This window comes from Quercus robur, chromosome 5 (assembly GCF_932294415.1).
Source record: "Quercus robur chromosome 5, dhQueRobu3.1, whole genome shotgun sequence".
Lineage (NCBI taxonomy): Eukaryota > Viridiplantae > Streptophyta > Magnoliopsida > Fagales > Fagaceae > Quercus > Quercus robur.
The window spans coordinates 65,558,606-65,578,694 of NC_065538.1; the positions used below are offsets into that span (position 1 = coordinate 65,558,606).

At 33.5% G+C, this 20,089-nt stretch overlaps 1 protein-coding gene across 3 annotated transcripts; it reads left to right on the forward strand.

Moving 5' to 3' along the window:
- The first annotated feature begins 1,102 nt into the window (after positions 1-1,102).
- Positions 1,103-18,826, forward strand: LOC126726712 (protein ROOT HAIR DEFECTIVE 3 homolog 2). 3 transcript variants are annotated; one of them, XM_050432053.1, is made up of 22 exons: positions 1,110-1,433; positions 1,546-1,612; positions 1,901-2,003; positions 2,379-2,449; positions 2,900-2,963; positions 3,041-3,106; positions 3,223-3,270; positions 3,354-3,416; positions 3,514-3,570; positions 3,909-4,067; positions 4,174-4,242; positions 4,332-4,423; positions 5,430-5,508; positions 6,580-6,745; positions 8,438-8,562; positions 9,501-9,763; positions 9,853-9,949; positions 10,038-10,208; positions 10,283-10,387; positions 16,967-17,061; positions 17,180-17,276; positions 18,264-18,826. In XM_050432053.1, exons 1-22 carry the CDS (start codon positions 1,274-1,276, stop codon positions 18,552-18,554), a joined length of 2,508 nt encoding a protein of 835 aa, XP_050288010.1. In that variant the 5' UTR covers positions 1,110-1,273; the 3' UTR covers positions 18,555-18,826. The 3 variants fall into 3 exon arrangements, 2 of the variants coding, with proteins under 2 accessions (XP_050288011.1, XP_050288010.1); XR_007656045.1 differs by lacking the exons at positions 17,180-17,276; positions 18,264-18,826 and adding an exon at positions 13,969-14,110 and having other exon boundaries at positions 1,104-1,433; positions 16,967-17,015; XM_050432054.1 differs by lacking the exons at positions 17,180-17,276; positions 18,264-18,826 and having other exon boundaries at positions 1,103-1,433; positions 16,898-17,015.
- Positions 18,827-20,089: the final 1,263 nt, after the last annotated feature.

The following is a 20,089-nucleotide window of genomic DNA, read 5'->3' on the forward strand; positions in this document are numbered from 1 at the left end:
ATAAGATTATTTGATTAAAATAACATAAAAATATCAAACTATTCGGAAAAAACGGTGCAATTGGGTAATTTTCTTTTCGAGTAGAGTCTATTACACACTTGCTAATACACTTTCTTGTTTATACAAAAAATGAATTGAAAACCAAATTAGCAATCGTCTCATTTGTTGTGGACTTGTGGGTAAGAATGTGCATTAATGTATATCAGTATATATAACCACGTTTTCCCTTTTCTAAAACAAAAATGCTAGGACCACACAACGGAGTTGTGAGTGGTGGTAGAGTAAAGAGACCAAAATTTTACTTTACCACTCACAATTCACTAAATTGCGGCAAACTTGTGTCAAAAGTTGTGATTCTAGCATTATTTTTTTTTTAAATAGTTTGGTTGTTTTTCACACTTTCACTCTTAAATTTGAGAAATTATACAGTTTTCATGATAGATCACGTTACTTGTCTATCGTTTTATTGAAAAACTCTCATGATCTTATATGTTTAAAATTGCTGAATTAGTTTAATTAATTTTTTTATCATAACTTAACAATTTAAAACAAACCGGTGTCTTTTAGTGAAATAGTGGATAAATGACGGATCTATCATTAGTATTGTATAATTTCTTGTAAAATTGGGTATTTATACAATTCATCCGTTTGACTATTGAACTAAAATTCCCTTTGCGATAAGTGGATAAGTATGGAATACACAACAGACAGAAGCATGAATTGTTTGTTGTTAATGATGAGAGAGAGTCAAGAAGAAACATAATTGGGTAGTAATGATAAAAAAACAAGTGAAGAAGTCAAACAAAATTGGGTAGTAATAATTAAAAAAAAAAGTGAATAAGCCAGCGGGAACATCGTATCGTTTCAACTTGCTGTAATGTCATACATAGAAAATTATAGATATAGACGGACTCTGCTTCTGTTCAGTGGCCACTGGACGCGTTGGATACACGACACGTGTTGCGTATTTAACGTGTCCAATGGCACTGGCCACTGAACAAAAACCAGACCCGACATAGACACACACGCATGTACTCATTAACTTTGGAATAAAACCAAACTATAAATAAGGAGCAACCATAAAAGGAAAATGCTCTAGAAGAGTGTAGACACAGAAATCCGAAACCCATGTCCCAAGTTAGCTTTTTGAAACCCAGATACTTTTTTATTTATTTTTGTTTAGTGAAGAAAAGAATAAGAAAAAAAAAAAAAAAGGCTTATAAGACTTAGTTTTTAGTGTGGATTTTTATTTTTATTTTGAGTGGAGAGAAGAATGGAGAAAGAAGTAGTAGAAGATTGCTGCGTCACGCAATTGATTGACGCTAATGGGAATTTCAATGTGGAAGGGCTTGATAATTTCATGGAGAAAGTGAAACTCATCAACTGTGGCCTCTCCTATGCCATTGTAGCCATCATGGGTCCTCAAAGTAGCGGTATTCATATTAACTTTCTTCTTCTTGTTGCATTTCTTTCTTAATTTTTTTCCAATACAATTATTATATTCTTAATGAATTTTTTATTTAATTAATTATTTCATCTGAGCAGGGAAGAGCACCTTATTGAATCATCTTTTCCATACAAATTTCAGGGAGATGGATGCTTACAAGGGAAGGTTTTTTCTTCTTCTTCTTCTTATTGTGCTCTCTTATTTATTTATTTATTTGTTCTCCTCCTAATCCAATATTATTATCAGGCTCTGATTAATGGGTGCCTAAAGCATTCAGTTTGTTGGTTTTTTATTGGGATTCGAGTCATGTCACTTTCAGTTCAAAGGATGTTTGTTTTTGTAGTTTTGTTACTTTAGGTGGGGCCCACTTTAAACTTCCTTATGGAGTGCATAAGGGCACCCCTTGTTGTTATAACAAAATCCTTATTTTTGATATTGATTGTGTTATTATAGGATTCAAACAACTAAAGGAATTTGGATAGCTAAATGTGTTGGCATTCAACCTTTCACTATTGCCATGGATTTGGAGGGTACTGATGGCAGAGAAAGAGGCCTGGTATTCACACTTTTATATATATTTTAATATAAAAAAGGGATGCTTGTTATGCTTTTATTGCTAATAGAGCAGTATTAGTAGATGTCAACACTCAAGGGCATATGGATTGTGGTGTAATGTATTTCTCTTCAAGCGTTTCTTTAGCATTGAAGTCTCTTTCCGCTTTACTTTTAATAATTGTAGAGGTGTCTGAGCATTTTTTAAATTCTGAGGCCCATTCTCACTTCTTAGTTTTATAAATGGTGTTTGTGTGAACAACAGGATACATATGAATATATTTTTTTGATGAGTAACTTTCACTTGAAACTTTTATCAAACTTATAAACCTCTGTTGGAATTTCGTTTATACTCACTGTGTCCTATTTCTCACTTCAGGATGATACTACATTTGAGAAACAAAGTGCACTATTTGCTTTGGCAATTTCTGACATTGTACTGATAAACATGTAAGTAGTTTTTCTTTTTTAGGATCGTGATTATTATTACTGATTATATATATGTATATATTATGTTTAAAGGGTCCGGTTAATGTGTGCCCACATATTAAGCCATTCATTTTTGGAAACATTTTCTCGGAAATTGAAAAAGCTGTCAATACTTTTTCAATTCTCGAAATTTTTTTTTTTCAAAAAATGGTTAATTATTGTGTGCCCTTAGGGCACACATTAGCAAAATCCATATTAAAAATATATGTCTTTAGAAAGAACTGTGCTTTTTGGAGAGGCTGTTCAATTAATGAGCCTTTGGTCTGGTGTTTCTTAGATTTTGATGAAAATATGAAGTTAACAGTATTTTGTACACATATACATGCAACATTTAGTATGCTAATTGATTAATGTATGCAAGTAATGAAGAATCATTTTAGATTCCAACCAGAGATTAGATATTATGTGCAGGTGGTGCCATGATATTGGTCGGGAGCATGCTGCTAATAGACCGCTTCTAAAAACAGTTTTTCAGGTATTGTGTAGCCATGTTGTTTCCAATCAACAGTTGTTGGTCAGTATGTGATCTTATGGGTATTGTGTGGTATGTAGGTCATGATGCGTTTGTTCAGCCCCCGTAAAACAACACTGATGTTTGTTATACGTGATAAAACAAAGGTCTGCTCTAGATTGATTTATTTAGGCAATGTGTTTCTCAATACTTAGTCCTCTTTTCTTGAAATCCGCCATTTTTCCTTATTAAATCTTTGTCGTCTTTGTGGCTGTCCATGTAGACCCCACTTGAACTTTTGGAACCTGTTTTAAGGGAAGATATTCAGAAGGTTGTCTTTTATTCTTATATACAGATTTTTGTCTTTTACTCTCTTAATTTTCTTTAGCATCTCAATGGTTATATGTTCTGCAGATATGGGTTGAAGTTCCTAAGCCCCAGGCTCATAAGAATACTCCTCTAAGTGATTTTTTTAATGTAACATACACCCTCTCTCTGATCAGTTATTGTGCATTTTATGTTTTCTTGGTAATTAATCTTAACTTGTGTCTCTGATTTATTTTCTGACATGAAGGTTGAGATCACTGCTTTATCCAGTTATGAAGAGAAGGAGGAGAATTTCAAAGAGGAGGTACTCCATTTAAATTATTATTTTTTTATAAAATCTTCTCTTGAAGGCCCTTCTACTGTTGCTCCAATCGTTTCTGGAAATTTCGGATTCTTTATCATGTAAACTTTAATTTTTCTTTTTTGGATTAGCTACTTGTATGCTTCTCTTGTATTTCAATCATGCTTTGCTGGATTTTATAACAAGTTATCTTATTTAAAAAAAAAAAAAAATTTCTCAATAATTGGAACTTAAGATTCTAGACATCCAGGTGTCATATGATCAGACCTTGGAAAATTTCCATTTTTCTTGAGTTTAGCGTGGTATTATAGGCTTACAGCTTTGTATGCCATCTTATACAGGTTGCTCAACTGAGGCAGCGATTTTTCCATTCTATTTCTCCAGGAGGGCTTGCTGGTGATAGAAGTGGTGTTGTTCCTGCTTCAGGATTTTCATTCAGTGCACAACAGATTTGGAAAGTTATAAAAGAGAACAAAGATCTGGATCTCCCTGCACACAAGGTTATGTATTTTTTTCTTCTTCTTCTTCTTCTCTCTCTCTCTATGTGCGTGTGTGCGTGTAATTAATTCTAGTAATTTCATATGCATTTATCTTTTTGTTTATCAGATAATGGTTGCCACTGTCCGGTGTGAAGAGATTGCCAATGAGAAACTAAGTCGTTTGACCTCTGATGAGGTACTCATTTGTGCATCCTCTATTCCAAAGTTCCTTCTTGACAACAAAGAAATAATATTCCTTATCAGTCAGTATTGAATTTAATTTAGGGTTGGTTGGAATTGGAGGATGCTGTTCAAGCAGGTCCAGTATTAGGTTTTGGGGAAAAGCTCAGCTCAGTTTTAGAAATGTATTTTTCAGAGTAAGTTCCATTCTTCTTATGTATTTGATGTTCAAATTCTAAATACACATGTATATCCAAGCAGTAAATGACTTGCAATGCATAAGATCACAGAAGTTTCATTTAACTCTTTTGATCAAGGGAAAATATTTCTTATATAGTCTCTGTTTGCACACTATATTTTAGTTAACTTTGATCTTCTACATTCATTGCACAATCCTTACTTTTGGTAGATGGAAAGGTAACATTACTATAATTCATGACTTCGCATATACATCCTATGTTGTCTGAGGTCAGTCACTGTTAACACTTACCGTTGAGGGGTATGTCACTCTTTGTTGTGGTTGTTGTTGGTAAGTTATGCATGCACCCAATGAGTTTTTAACCCAAAACCTCACTCTCCACCTATTCATGTGAGAGAAAGAAGTGCCACTTGATTTAGAACTCATTGATTGAACTACATGCTTTGAATCTAGTGCTGCATTCACCTCTGTACTTTATTATTATTATTTTTTTTTTGAGAAGACATTCACCTCTTACTTTATTCTATTAATTGGAATGCATCCCACTGTTGCCCTATTGACCATAATTGATTTACCCCAATAAGAATCAGCAAGCGGTGTTTCAATCCCAAGTGCTTCTACACACACACACGCACGCACATACAATTCTTGATGCGGGAAGCTAAGAAATATTTATTTTGATTTTCGATGTCAATTTTATTTTAATTTTAAGTCATATTTTAATTAGGTTACTTTATTAATTTCCTAGAGTAAAAGGTATTTTTGTAATTTAATAATTGGGTTTCCAATGTCAACTAGAATTATAGTTTAGTTTTAGCATTCTCTCTTGCTTGGTGTTGACTCTTAGGTTTCCTATCCTCTATTTTTTCTGTTCAATTTTATTGTTGCATATTTTTTGTTTTTGTCTTCTGTCAATTTTTAGTATGTTATAAATAGTCTAGGACTGTTTTCTTTTTCTAACGTATCTAATCTTACTTATGCGTTGTCAATTTCTTTTCCCATAGATATGACATGGAGACAATCTATTATGATGAAGGTGTAAGAAATGCCAAACGACAACAACTGGTGTCAAAAGCATTGCAAGTAAGGCTTCATTTTTCTCAATTGTTTCAGTTATTAACATAGTTGTGCTTACATTATTTGCTAATTCTGTTGGCTATTTGATGCACCCTTGAAGATTAATTTGTTATTACATTCTAAATTCATATCTTCAAGATTTTTTTTTATAGGGCTCACGTGTGAAGTGTAATTGAAGTTAAATCATGTGGTTTTATAGGCCTAGTTATATGTGTACTAAAATTTTAAATTTGGATTTTTTTTTCAACAAATTATGGTCAATTTTGTACTTAGGGGAAAACTGTCATTTCTGTAGCCCTTGTGACTGTGATAATTTACTTGATTCTAGAATTTTTTAGGATATCCCAAATATTTTATTTTTTTATTTTCTTGGAGTACAAGTTAGTCTTTTATTATTCATTACCTTATTAGGTCTTTTGTTTGTTAGTCAAACTAAGAGTCCTAATATTACTAGTACTAGAAAGTTTTGATTGAGATTTGTGTGATGCAACCTTCTTTGATATGTGATGTCGAGGAAACCCTCAGTGTGATGCTTAGGAAGTCTAGGTGTGATGCCTAGAAGTTTATTTTTTATTCTTCTTCATCCTTAATTTCCAGCAACTTGAAACCTAGCAACTAAACATTGAATTTTCATCGTTAAAATTCTAAAATACAAAATTTCAAAACCCTAAATCACCCACTTTTTCAATAGCCCGAATAACCCACGAAGTGCCAAAGTACTGTTCCCGGGTTGCTCTTCACTGCCCTGGAACAGCAACCCAAATCTTAGGTCTTCCCCTTTGTTTCATCCCCAATACTCCTAGTCCTTTTCACCATTAGAAATCCTGTATTTATTATTATTATTTTCCACCAATTTCCCCACCAAACCCTATCCTAATTCTTCAAAACCCTGGCTGTCCAAAACTTCCAAATCTGATTTGGTTTCATTCCATTTGTCCTATGTCATATTCTGATATAAAATACACAGTTTATATTCTTAAAACTCTGTCTTAAAGAAAAGTTTGTCTTATTGTTAGTTTTCATTTCTATAATATGTTTTATCTTCAATTGATTATTGGTGTCTTATGAATTTTCCAGTTTGTGCACCCTGCTTACACTACCATGTTGGGACATCTGCATTATAACGCACTCGAGAGTTTTAAGACTAGACTGGAGCAGGCATTGCATAAAGGAGAAGGGTTTGCAGCATCTGTTTGTACCTGTACTCACTCTTGTATACTTGAGTTTGACCATGAATGTGCAGGTAATAGCAGATGAAGTTTTAATCCATACAGCATACACACACTTGTGCAGGGACATCATTATGTTTGTGTCTGTGGCTATGTTGTATGTCAATCATTAGATGGGTGTGCTTACTATTTTTGTTTATTCTACATTGAATTGGAGTTGTATTCTTCTTTTCCTGGTGAATTTTCTAGCTGCTTCTTAATATGCGTTTATCACATTACATTTGATGTGCAACATCTGAGAAGTTTGTGCAACCATTGTGAAAAGTTGAATCGACTACTATTTCTGTCCATGTAGTTTGTGAAAACTGGGTCTCATTTTAACAAAAAAAGAAAAAAAAAAGAAAACTGGGTCTTATTTTGTGCTAGGTTTACATGTAACGATTGGAATTTGCTCATGTCTTTGTTAATGAGATTATTGAACAATTGTTAGCAATTTTCACTAGTTCCTTATATGAGTGTCTCGCGTTTGGGGTTTTACAACTAGTCATTCTATTGCATCTTTTATAGAGTCATTGCCTTTTTGTACATAATTCTTTCTTGTTGTAATTCTTTACGCTACTTTGTGACCTTTATTCATTATGTAGTCTCTTTTAATAAAATTATTCTTTCTTACCTATCCCAAAAAAAAAAAAAAAAAAAAAAAGGGATGATGATAGTAATGTAGGAGAATTTTAGCCCAAAAGGAAATAAAAAGGTCCATTAGTCCATTGTTATATTTTAAGGAGGTGACAGAGTATTATTTTGGATAGGATAGAATGATGACAAAGAATTTAGGTGAAGTATCATGATTGGTTTGTTGAGGATCCATAGCCGACCATAGTTTTCGGACAAAGGCTTTGTTGTTATTGTATGTATTTAATATTTAAAAGGTCGTGTGACTAACATGTGACTTTTAATAAAGTAGGATGGTAATGATTTAATTTTTATATGTAAGAGGAAGATTAGGATTCTAGAAGGTTATCATAAATAGCCTCTTTTGAGTAATTTCCGGCAGACTTTTCTTATTTGATCTATAAAATTTCAGATTTGAATATTTCTTGAGCTCTTTGAGCCTAGAGATCAATGTTATACAGTTCCAAATTCCATCCTATTTTCTTCTCCCAGCTGTAATCTTGTTTTATTTCTGGAAATTTCTGCTTAAATTCTTCTTCTACACTTAAGTTCTCCTCACTGCATCAGATAGCCATTGGCAATGTCCCTTCACTTTCTTTTTTGAACTTTCTTGATCTTTTGAACTTTAGATTGTAATGGTTAGGGTACTCTTAGTCTTTGGTATGCTTCCTGTGTAATTAAGTGTTCTCATTTTTTTCTTTTTGTGAAATTTTATATATCAAAGAAAGAGGAACTCAAGGCGATTTCTAATGTGGTTGTTTGATATAGATTTGATTTCTGACGCGTCTTCTTTTATGAATATTTAGCTGAAAGTTTGATATCTAGTTTGCTTATATGCATGGTCTTATTAACACTTTAGTCTCTTGTGAATTAGTTTGGGCCTTGTTAAATGTACTGCTCTTTAGTTGTGTTGAAGGAAAATAATTTTCTCTGATGTAAGATCTTACTTTGGATATCTTATGTGTAGTCTACCAATTTCAGCTTTTAAATTACTGATTTGCCTTATTGGTATTTAAATCTTGTATGGAATTTTAATAGTCAATCATAGAGTCAGTCCTGCCTCCATTTGATGACCTTCTATGTTCTCCTTTCAGAAGCTGCCATAAGACAGGCTAATTGGGATGCTTCAGAAGTCCGGGACAAACTTTGTCGTGATATTGATGCGCATGCATCATCTGTCTGTAGTGCTAAGTTGTCTGAAATTATTGCCATTTATGAGGTATTGTCCATGATTAATATATGCTCTTTTTGTTTTGCTGTAAAATGTTTTACAAAAAAATATTTTCAGCATTTTACCATGTTTGTTTCATTGTAATATTTGGTCAAACCTGAAAATGTTTTTGCATAAAATCTGTTGTAAAACGTTTTACCCTTAAAACCTTGGTAAAACATTTTACAAAAACAAACAGTGGCTCTGCCCCCATCTGTTGTCTGGGTCGCTGGAGCTGCAGGTGCCAGCAATAAGGTGGGCAGTACTGGTCACTGGACCTTCAGTACTGGTGGCTGAGCCACCGATTTTGGTGGTCTGTGTTTGAAGAATTTTACATGTCAAACCAAACACCTAAAAATATTTTATTAAACATGTTTTACAAGTAAAATATTTTGCATTTGAAAACATTTTACAACAGAACAAATGGAGTGGCAAAGAGTAATGACTGGCTTTTGGACCAGGGTGTTCTTCAAATCTTGCCTGTTATATATCATTCGCCGAATCACAAACACTCCATTTGGAACCAATTCAAGGTTGACTTGAATTTATACTTATTGTGATGAAATGAAATGCAATTCAAATTTACTATTCAATTCATTCATTCATTCATGAATTGACTTTGTTATTCAATTTATATGTTTGAGATAGCAATATTGTCCAGAATTGATTGAAATCATTTGAGTAAATTGTAATTAATTGGAAATCGGGGAAAATTTGATGAAATCGGGGAAAATTTGATGCAATTGGTCCTTTGTTGGCCAATTCACTTGAATTCTAAATCAATTCAATTCATTAAGTTTATTTGGTATTCCAAAAACATGAATTGAATATGAATGAATTTTGTTCCGATGACATGATTTGCATAGAATGAAGTCCTATTTAATTCATTTTAGTCAATTCATTGGTTTCCAAAAAGTCGCTAAATGCAAATACCATTTTGTGTGCAGAAACAACTTACCCTAGCATTGAATGAACCTGTAGAATCCCTACTTGAAGCTGGTAGGAGGGACACCTGGGCTTCTATAAGAAAGCTTCTTAAACGTGAGACTGAGGTTGCTGTATCAGATTTTTCAAATACGATTGCAGGTTTTGAGTTGAAACAAACAACAGTTGATTCGATGGTGCAAAAGTTAAGGGATTACGCAAGAAACTTGGTAAGGAAAAAGGCAAGAGAAGTTTCTGGGAAAGCTTTGATCCATATGAAGGACAGGTAACAAACTTAAATATTTGGAATTTTTCTTTTTATTCTTTTTGTTTTTGGCATTTTAGTTGCTTACTGCATTGGTTAATAAATTTCAGGTTCTCAACAGTATTCAAGCAGGACAATGATTCGATGCCTAGGGTTTGGACTGGGAAGGAAGATATTAGAGCTATTACAAAGGATGCACGCTCTGCGGTAATCTTTAAAGGACTTTTATGAATGGATTTTAATAAGATCTACCTGTGTATTCCTAAAATGAAATCATCTACAATCTTTCTGGCAGTCTCTAAGGCTTTTATCGGTTCTGGCTGCCATACGCTTGAGTGAAAATCCAGATAAGATTGAAAACATACTTTTTTCCTGTCTCATGGATGGTGCTGTTGCTGTTCCATCTTCTCAAGATAGAAGCATTAAAGCTTCTACAGACCCTCTTGCCTCAAGCACATGGGAGGAGGTACTAGTTGTGTCTTTTAGCATAATGTTCTCATTACCAAACCAATTTCTCATTAAGCATCAGCTATAATATAGGTTTCCCCAATGGATACATTGATTACACCAGTGCAGTGTAAGTCTTTGTGGAGACAATTCAAAGCGGAGACTGAGTATACTGTTACTCAAGCTATTTCAGCACAGGTAAATTTCTATGCATTCTGTTTCTCTTTTATAAGTTATTCTGCATTTTTTCTTATGTTATTTAATAGTACCTGCAATATTTACTAATGGTTTTCAATAGAAATGAATAACCTTTTTCATTAATCTGAAGTTTCTATCATGGATTGACTATTAAGTTAATTAGAACTTGGAAGCTTTATATTTTAATGTGTGCTAAGTATGGTTCTGCTGAATAGAAATGAATAACCTTTTTAATTTGAAAAGTTTCTTTGTCTATCACTTTCTGACCCTTAACTTATGTGCTGATTGGTAAGCTTTAGATTTTAACAAAGTATGGGTATGCACCATCCAAAACTGTTTCTTAACATGTATTTTGATTTGTGTATCTAATATCTGAGTTTCTGTTACGAGTTTTGAGTTGCGATTTCTGTGAAACAAGCCATGCTATTGTGATTATTTGCACTACAGAGGAGTGATCCGAGGAGTTGCATCCTTGAAAAACTACTAATTGGTATTTACTATAAATTATAGTATATACATGAATTTGAAGGGGCATGTTGGGGCTGAATTCTCATTTTTAAATAAACGTTTTCAAAATGTTATGAAATATTATGAATTTTGAAGTGTGTGGTTGTATGAAAATGCTTGTGGATATGATATATGACTTGGTCAAATCTTTTTACAACCCAAAATAGAAAGGAAAACCCTCATACTATAATTTTTAGGACTATTGAAAATATTACAAGTTCACAGAAACAACTTGTAAAAAATTTACCTTTGTTTATCTAAAGCATGTAGAATTATTGAACCATTATGTGCCCCCCGCCCCCCACAACCACCACCACCACCACCACCACCACACACACACACACACACAAAAAGAGTAGAAATTATAGTTATATTTTTTACTATCTTTAGTGTTTGCATGCAAATAGACAGAGACAGGATATATATAAATTAGATTCATGAAGACACACGTATATAGGTGCTTCAGAAATGGACTAAGCCAAGAGAAGTGCCAGAACTTCTCTGAACTTTTTCAAAGAATTGAGCAAGAAATTACATTTAACACTATTTTTTTTTATATGTAAGTAAATAATTATTTTTAAGACGAGTAGAAAGCTCTATTATATATGTAGTATTCTAGAACTACTTTTAAACGTTACAATTGAAAGTTTAAAAGATCAATAAAATCTACAAAAAAAGTAGAATGAACCCCTCCAAAGGTAGACATCCAATCATACAAAATTCTCAAGAATAAAGGTTTTATTGAGATTAATGCAAGTTCAACACCTTCAAAAGCTCGACTATTCCTGTCTCTACAAATTGTAAGGCAAGGTGACTACGACCATGTTTGCCTTGCCAACAAAGTGAACAAACTAATAGGTGTCCTTGGCATCACTAATCTAACTCCGAAAATAGAAGACAAGCAAGCGAAGTTGGTTGTGTCTTCCTATGGATGCATGTCACAACATTTTAGGGAGACCATGATTATATGACAATGACATGATCCATCACACTACAGCTAATACATACTCCTTCTGAAGGGTAACACAAATACAGCTTGTCCTCTTATGGAAGATATCATAATTTTGTCTTGAGACAGCAGGTTAATGGCATCTTGACTGCTGAAAAGTTTGAAGTTGAAAATCAAGATATGGGACAAATTTGGGAAAGAAGTTCAGCTTTTGGAGTTTGATGATTATCCTGTAGAGATTTGGCAACTATTATAAAATTTTAAGGAGCTGTTTGTCCTACAATGAGAATTATTCAACAGGCTTTTGATTTAGTACCAAGGGCAGCAATAACAAATCTGCCAACTTACAGAATGCCACCTATGTAGTAGGCTGAAATGCAAAGCAAGTTGAGGAGTTGACTGCTAAAGGTATGGTATTTGAGAGCAAAACCCCCACGTGCTGCCATTGCTCTTGCTTATATCTAAAAATGATCGTTCAAGTAATGGATTCCAGTCCCTTGTTTATCATATATGCTTGACATGCTAGTTGGATCAAGGTTTTCTCCAAAAATAGACTTGGGGAGTGATATTGTCATATTAGATTGAGTGGCGATAAATGGAAGACTACATTCAAGACACTAGATGGGATTAATGAGTAGCTAGTGATGACATTTTGACTCTTATGCATCAAGCACTTTCATACATGTTATGGTTGAGGTAGGTAAACCTTTCTTGGGCTATAAGATGTAGATTTGAAACTAGAGAAGATCATTTGAACCAAGTTTTAGAGGTATCAACAAAGCGAAATTCTCTATGAACTTGAAGAAGTGCTCTTTCTTGCGTCGCAATGGTGGGTTTCTTGGTTTCTTGTTTCAGTAAATGGATTTTGATTGGATCTTAAGAAAGAGAGGGCTATCAGGGAGAGTGAACAGTACCATGATCTATGGGGGATGTTTGTAGCTTTCATGGATTAGCCTCATTTTACAATAGATTTATCAGAAATTCCAGCACTATCATAAGTCCTATCATTGAGTGCTTAAAGGTTGCTAATTCTGGGTGGATCAAATCAACATAAAAGGCCATTGAACAAATCCACACTAGTCACAAAATCTCTGATTCTTGTTCTATTGCTGGAGTTTCTTCTTAAAGCCTCTGTAAGTGTAAATTTGCTTGAAAGGTTGTATCTTTTTGGCTAGATTAGATAATACCTACATTCCCTTTTTTTCCGAGTGTAAGATGGGGGATTGAAATTAACCCACTGGTGCATGCCATTTGGCCATAAGGCCATTGACATTCAGATAAGGCCTACATAAGGTCTACATAAGGTCTATGTTTTTCTTGCTTCATTAGAAGTGCTTAGCACTGCTTGAATAGCTTTCTTATTCTCTTTTATTAATTTATCAATGGTGAGAAGTGTCCAGAACTTAAGGATGCAAAACCTGATCATTATGAATATAAAATGTGCAATTTAAGAGACAACTGCTTAAATAGCTTCTCACACTCTTTTTTTAATATTTCAATCAAGAAAAGTGACCACAACTAAAGGGAGCAAAATTCTTATCATTATGAATATGGAATGTGCTACTTAAGGGACAACGAACTGGGGGTCTATCCTTATTGGATTTGAGGTGAAAATGTTGCTTGTGGAGCTTGTTAGCTTGAGTGATGGTAGCATGGGTTCATGAAGTCCCATCTTTCAGTCCCAGCGTCACCAAACTTGGAATAGAAGAAGCCCTCAGTACAAACAGAGAAGCAATATAGATAATCAATTTTAATCTAAAGATCAGGCAGTAATAAAGTAGTGGTGGTGGGAGTGGTCTTTTGCTTTAGAAATATTTCTACTTAAGTAAGCCATAATCCCAACTGAATTGGGGATAGAGTCCTGAAATTTTTTTTTTTCTAATTTCAGTATATGTTTTAGATTTAGTAGTTCTCTCTCTATCTCTCTCTCTCACTCCAAACTAGAATCTGTCTACTCTTTTAAGTATATAGTTTGAGTTCTTGAGGTGTAAACCTCTATCAGAAACAGAACACTCTATGTGGAATTGAGTTTATTAAATTTTCTCTTCTAGTATATGTTATGAATCCTTATATTAGATGTTATTATATATTATATTTGAAACATATTTGCTTTACTTTTTATTAGGCGTGAACGTCTAGGCTCCAAGAGGCTTGTGTGCTTAAACAGACTTGACTCATATACCACCATTGTTTGACTTTGGTAGCACCTCTTCTTCCTCTTCAAGTTTTACATGGGTCACATGTGCCCTTGTGGACATGCATATGAGGTGTGTCCCTCTTCTTGTAATGCAAAACATAGCACCTTTGACCCCCAACCATCATTGGAATCAGCCAGATCGGAATTGCTTTGTACTTCATACCTTACTACGTCATTTCCCTTTTTACTCCTATCAATATTAGCAACATTTTTCTCTTCTGTTTGGATCATTATGATAGTATGTCAACCAATCATTTTTGCTACATGGCAACATGGAACACTTTGAAGTTTACACAACTGTTGAACCCCTTCGTGGTGCACCGTATACTCTTCCAAACAAAGGGTCTCCTCATATCATAATGCAACACCTGACTTTCTTCCATTAAGGAATATTGTTGAGCATCTTCAAGGTTAAACAAATCAACCACTCCTAATTCATCTCTGATGAATTGGTTTAAACCATTAAGTTAACATGATGTTATTTTCTCGTTAGTCTGATAGATGCCAACTCAAATAGACAGATTTTGTACTTCAAAGTGCATTATTCCACAAACATTCCACTTTGTTTCAATGTATGGGATCTTTCACACAATTCCATTGCATAATTAGTTGACAAAAATTATTACTGCTACTTTGCTTTCATGTGCTCTTGTGTTTGATTTTTTTTCTTGCCTTTTCAAGCATGCTGATCACCAACCCTCTTCCACCATTGAAGCACAATACCCTTCACTTTAAGCTTCACAAACAACAAATTTTATCTTCACTCATGGTCTTCTACTCAGATAAGCCTCCAAACTAGCTTCCCAGTCTATATAATCCTCTAAGTGCACCAACAGATCCTCCAATCTGCCTCCTGTGGCATTCTACTAGTTTGGCATCATGAAAGGGCTTTCATCTTCTATATCATGTTTCTCATCTTCAAGCCTGCCTTCTTGTATGTTTAAGGTTTCTTGGTTGCCTTTCAAAGTCTTTAATTATACAACTCATCTCAGCCATCTTTGTCTACCAGCCTTGATTTCCTATATCCCCATGACGTCTAAACCACAGCCTAAAGTTACAACCTTTAACTCAGATTTGAATAGTGTGGCTTAGATCTAGGCTCTTTTGTTTTTGTCCCATTTTATGTGGAAAGGAGAACTGAAGGTCCTGTGTAGATCTGATATGATCCAGTTGAAAGATGCCACCTTTCAAGCAAATTGATGTTTACAAAGGGTTTAAATAAGTGCTAGCTGTAAAACAAGATTATAGCTAGGAGAAGAAAATGAGATTGAAATTTGAAGTTAGAACGCTAAAAAATCAATTTCTAGGCCCAAAGTATAGGAAATATGAAATTTGATCTGTAAAGAAAAGACTGCTTACAATAACTCAAAAGAGAGTATTTATAATAGCTTTTAGTAACTTAGGATCCTAGCCCTTACTCTTTTTTTATAACAAAAAGAATCCTAACCCTCCATTTTATTTAAAGGCATATGCTAGCCACATGACCACTAAAATACTAAAAGAGATGTTAAAGAAAACATAACATAGACACATAACTATTCTTGTAATAGCTACGGGCTAGACGAAATGGTCTAATGGGCCTTCTTTGCTGTGCACTTAGATGCTCCTGCACCAGATGTATTTGTGTTGAATTGATTTCTTTATACTTTACTGAACTGAGGATAGTTTTGAGTCTAGGATACATTTTCTGGGAAACGGCTTAGCAGAAAGCTACTGCTATTGGTGGTGCTTCAGATGCCCCAACTACCTAACCTGGGAATATTGAGAATTGGGTGGAGCTTGCTTAACAGAAGACACTACTAGTGGCAGCGCATAGGATGCCCCAATTTCAACCTGGGAATATTGAGGATTGGGCTCCTTTTAAATCAGGGCATTCTTTATGTTAAAATATCAAAAAGGGGTAGAGGAGATGATTTTGAGAAGCTTTTTAGGACTTTGAATACTACCTTAATGATTGGAAAATTATCTTTAAAAGACCCTTGAGTTAAAAGTAAGATACCAGCCTTTTTCCCCCTCGTAAATCTAGGTGGTGTCATTGTACTGTAAATAAAATATGGTGATGTGAGGTTTAGAGGTTGTGAGCTAGTGTTATGTTAAAAAATGAAAAATAACTTGTAAATTGAGGGAAAAGTAGAGGAAGCGGGCAGATTGCCAAATTAATGTCAGCATTGTTTCTCTTGGAGAGGTTTCCTATTTGACTGTGCTGTATGTCACCACGGGATTGTTCACTACTAGGGAACTTGATCTTATGTAAACTTAATGCCAAGAGCTTTGTGGCTCAGTGGCATTACCCTTTTCAATCCCCCACTCCCACTTGTAAGCACCAAAAAAAAAAGGTCATTGTAGTTGTGCGGTTATTTTTAGACTATGCTTTTAATTATTCCTTCATCTATAATTGAGTCAATTTTTTTTCCCAATTGGATGATTTTTCTTGTACAAATTGTTTGGTGCCCCTGTTTATGTGATTAACAATATTGAAAATGCCTGCTTCTAAGATCTACACTGTTAATGTGCTCATAGGCAGGGTTTTCCTGTGGTGGAATCTGAGTTTACTGACATTGTGTTTTCTGGAGACCCAATGCATATTGGGAAAAACGCTTTAGTCCTAAGAATTAAGTACACAACTAAAACAAGGAATTATTTGTTTAACTTGTTCAATATGTTGCCTTGTTTGTCAATATCTCACTTTATTTTAGATTTAGCTTCTCCTCTGCAGCAGTTTGCTATTCACAAGTGATTTGTTGAATGCAGTTTGGTCTTTATGAAAAAATGAATTTGTATTGGGAATTTATAGTGTTTTAGTTCTTGGTCTTATAATGTGAAAATTCCCCCATTCATTTGTTTCTTATCTCTGCAGTTGCTCATGATCTTTTCACTTTATCTTGGCACCTATCCAGCACACTCATGTATGATCCTTTTTTTCTAGGAGGCTCATAGGAAAAGTAATAATTGGTTACCTCCTCCATGGGCGATATTGGCAATGATTGTCCTTGGTTTTAATGAATTTATGCTCCTTTTAAGGTAATTTTAGCTAATGCAGTCTCTTAATCCCTGTATAATTAATTTTAAGTCTGATGTTCTTAGCATTTGGCTCTTTAGTCTTCTTGTGTTCATTGACATGTTTTCTCAAATGAAACAGGAATCCGCTCTATCTCATGGCTTTATTTATCTTCCTTTTACTATCAAAAGCCTTGTGGGTACAGATGGACATACCTAGAGAGTTTCAAAATAGCACTGTGAGTATACAAGGAAAATTAATCACTTTTCCCTTTATTTAAAATAAATGAATCTTTAGGTGTAACAAAATAAAACCTAACTTCTTAATGTTTATGAAATAAGACCTGTTACAGATGACTTTGTTATAAGCAACTGCTATTTGGTCCATGAGTTTTTAAATGGTACCACTTCTAACATCCATACGGTTCCAATGTAAGGCTTGTTGTATCTGTATGAATTATTCTGGTAATATATCCCTTGTTATCAATTAAACATTAATGGCTAAAGTATATGCTTGGTCTCTAAAATTTTAATTCAATTTCAATTTTGTCTATCAGAAATATTTCAAGTTACTCTTTATGTTTTTCCCCCACTTTTTTATCAAATGAATCAATTTCATCTCTTAACACAGTTGTGACCAGAAAGGCTGATGTGCACTATTTTATTTATTCATTTTTTTATTTTTTACTTGATACATAACAAAATACACATCTTGCTTAGAAAGCCAACTCCCAAATATTTGTGGGGGAGAGTTTCCCCCCTTCATTTTCCTTCCCATTTTGCTGCACATGCGTGTAATGCACAGCACAATTCACCACTGATTTTTTTGAGAGTTGACTGAATAGGTAACATGTTTATTTTGGCATGCACCACCATGTCATAATAAAAGGGTACCACTATAGTCTCATCAGACTAAATGGACCCATTTGAAAAATTATTAGGACTAACTTGACACAAAATATTATCTAGGGATGAAATTGAAATTTGGCTAATTTTTTAGGAACCAAACATATACTTTAGCCAAATCCGACTTATATCATATCATAAAAAATTTTGACATTGCATAGTTTGATATCTAGTTGGTTGTAACTTTAGTATCATTTTTAGATAAACAAAGTTTAGAAACATAACAAGCCCCTTGAGGAATGATGTTGTAGGAGAGGCTGCTTAAATCTGAGCGTGTCCTTCTCTGAACAGATGCTGAATATTGTGTGTTTTCTTATCAGCTGGCTGGACTACTATCAATTTCATCAAGGTTTCTTCCCACTGTCATGAACCTTCTAAGACGACTTGCTGAAGAAGCTCAAGGGCATCCAACACCTGAAGCACCAAGACCACCATATTCTTCGGCTTCTCAGAGTTTCAGGAATCAAACCCCTCAGCCAAATCCTGTTTCAAAGTCGATTCCTGAGTCATCTGTATCATCTGATATTTCATTTTCTGATAGTGGTGTTGATTACTCAAGCCCAAACTTGATACACAGGCGTACTACAAACATTCAAGAAGAACTTTCTTGATGCAAAATTGCTCTTACATGTATAACGTGTATCATATTAGGATAGCTGCTCCCTCATGCAATGCTTTTCACTTTTACTCAAATTTTTTCCCTCCTTTTCTTTATTGAGAAAAAGGAAAGAAGGGGTAAGATGATGAGGGAAAGATGGTAATGTTGGGGGGTGGGGGGGTAGTTTTACAAAATAAAGTGAAGATTGTTAATGCTGTATAACATACAAATATTTTGTATATATATAATGTGGTTATTTTATGATGCTGACATGGCATTTTACGAGTTGTGCATCTTGTCTCGAAGTGTTTGCAAATTTTTACAATACAGAAGCAAGTATGGAAAGGATGAACAGTGGTGATTGTTGGTCCTTCGTTTCCTTTCTCCAGTTAAGAGGTTTTTTTTTTTAATTTTTATTTATTTTTAATAAGGCATACATATGTCCTATTAGCTTTCAAACTTTAAATATATGATGTCTTTTGATGTTGTATTGCTTAATTTATATTTTTATATTTTAAGATTTAAATTGTTTATATTTTTTAATTGATGTATCGTTATGTTTGAATTGTTTTTATGTATTGCAATACTTGAATTGTTGTATTGTTATGCTTTAAGAAGGTTTTGTAATGTTAGGACTTCTTTTTAAAAATAATATTTTATGAGTTTTATCAATGATATAGTTCAAATAAACTTGTAATAAGTTATATATATATATATATATATATATATATATATAAAACTCGATTGTAATAGGAAGGGCAATTACTGATTGGTACCCATTAGGACGGGCCGAGAAAAAAAAATGCCTTGAAGCAAGAGTGAGGTGGGGGGCAAAGAATAGAAAACCAGCCCCATTGTGATCCCCAAAGAATATCAATTTTATGCAAATAATTGGAGTATTGTAATGTATTATGTATAGTAAGATATTCATTATGTTATAAGAAAAAATTTACTTGGTTTTTTTTTCTTTAAATGTTAATTAATTAAAGAATTCAAATATTTTATGTAAACATCCCTCATTTATTATAAACATAACAATTTATATACATGAATATAAACATTTATGTAACAATAATTTCATTAGCAAAAAATTTTTATTTCCATAATATATTTTGTTTCTTAAACATCACCCTTCATGATATGTTAAATCCAAAATTATAAGGAGTGGAATTGTAAGAATAGTAATTTGGAGTTAAAATTAGATTTTTTTTCCACTTTAAGTTTTATCTTAAAAACATAGTTCTACACATGTATACAATGATAACAAATAGTATCATAACAAATTTTATCTTTAATCTCTAATGGGTCTCCAAAATTGTAGGGATTGTTTTCAAATAAGAAGTTGATTCATTTAAATTATTATATTAAGCTTACATTTAAAGATAAATCCAATTATAATCTTCTAAAAAAAAGATAAATACAATAATAACATTTTAAACATAACCACCTTAAAAATCTTTGACATTTTTTTTATAAGAATTGTTCTTTCAATTCAAACTCAGTTCTTGATATAATTAACCACCTTCTTTTGGGGTAATAAAATTAACA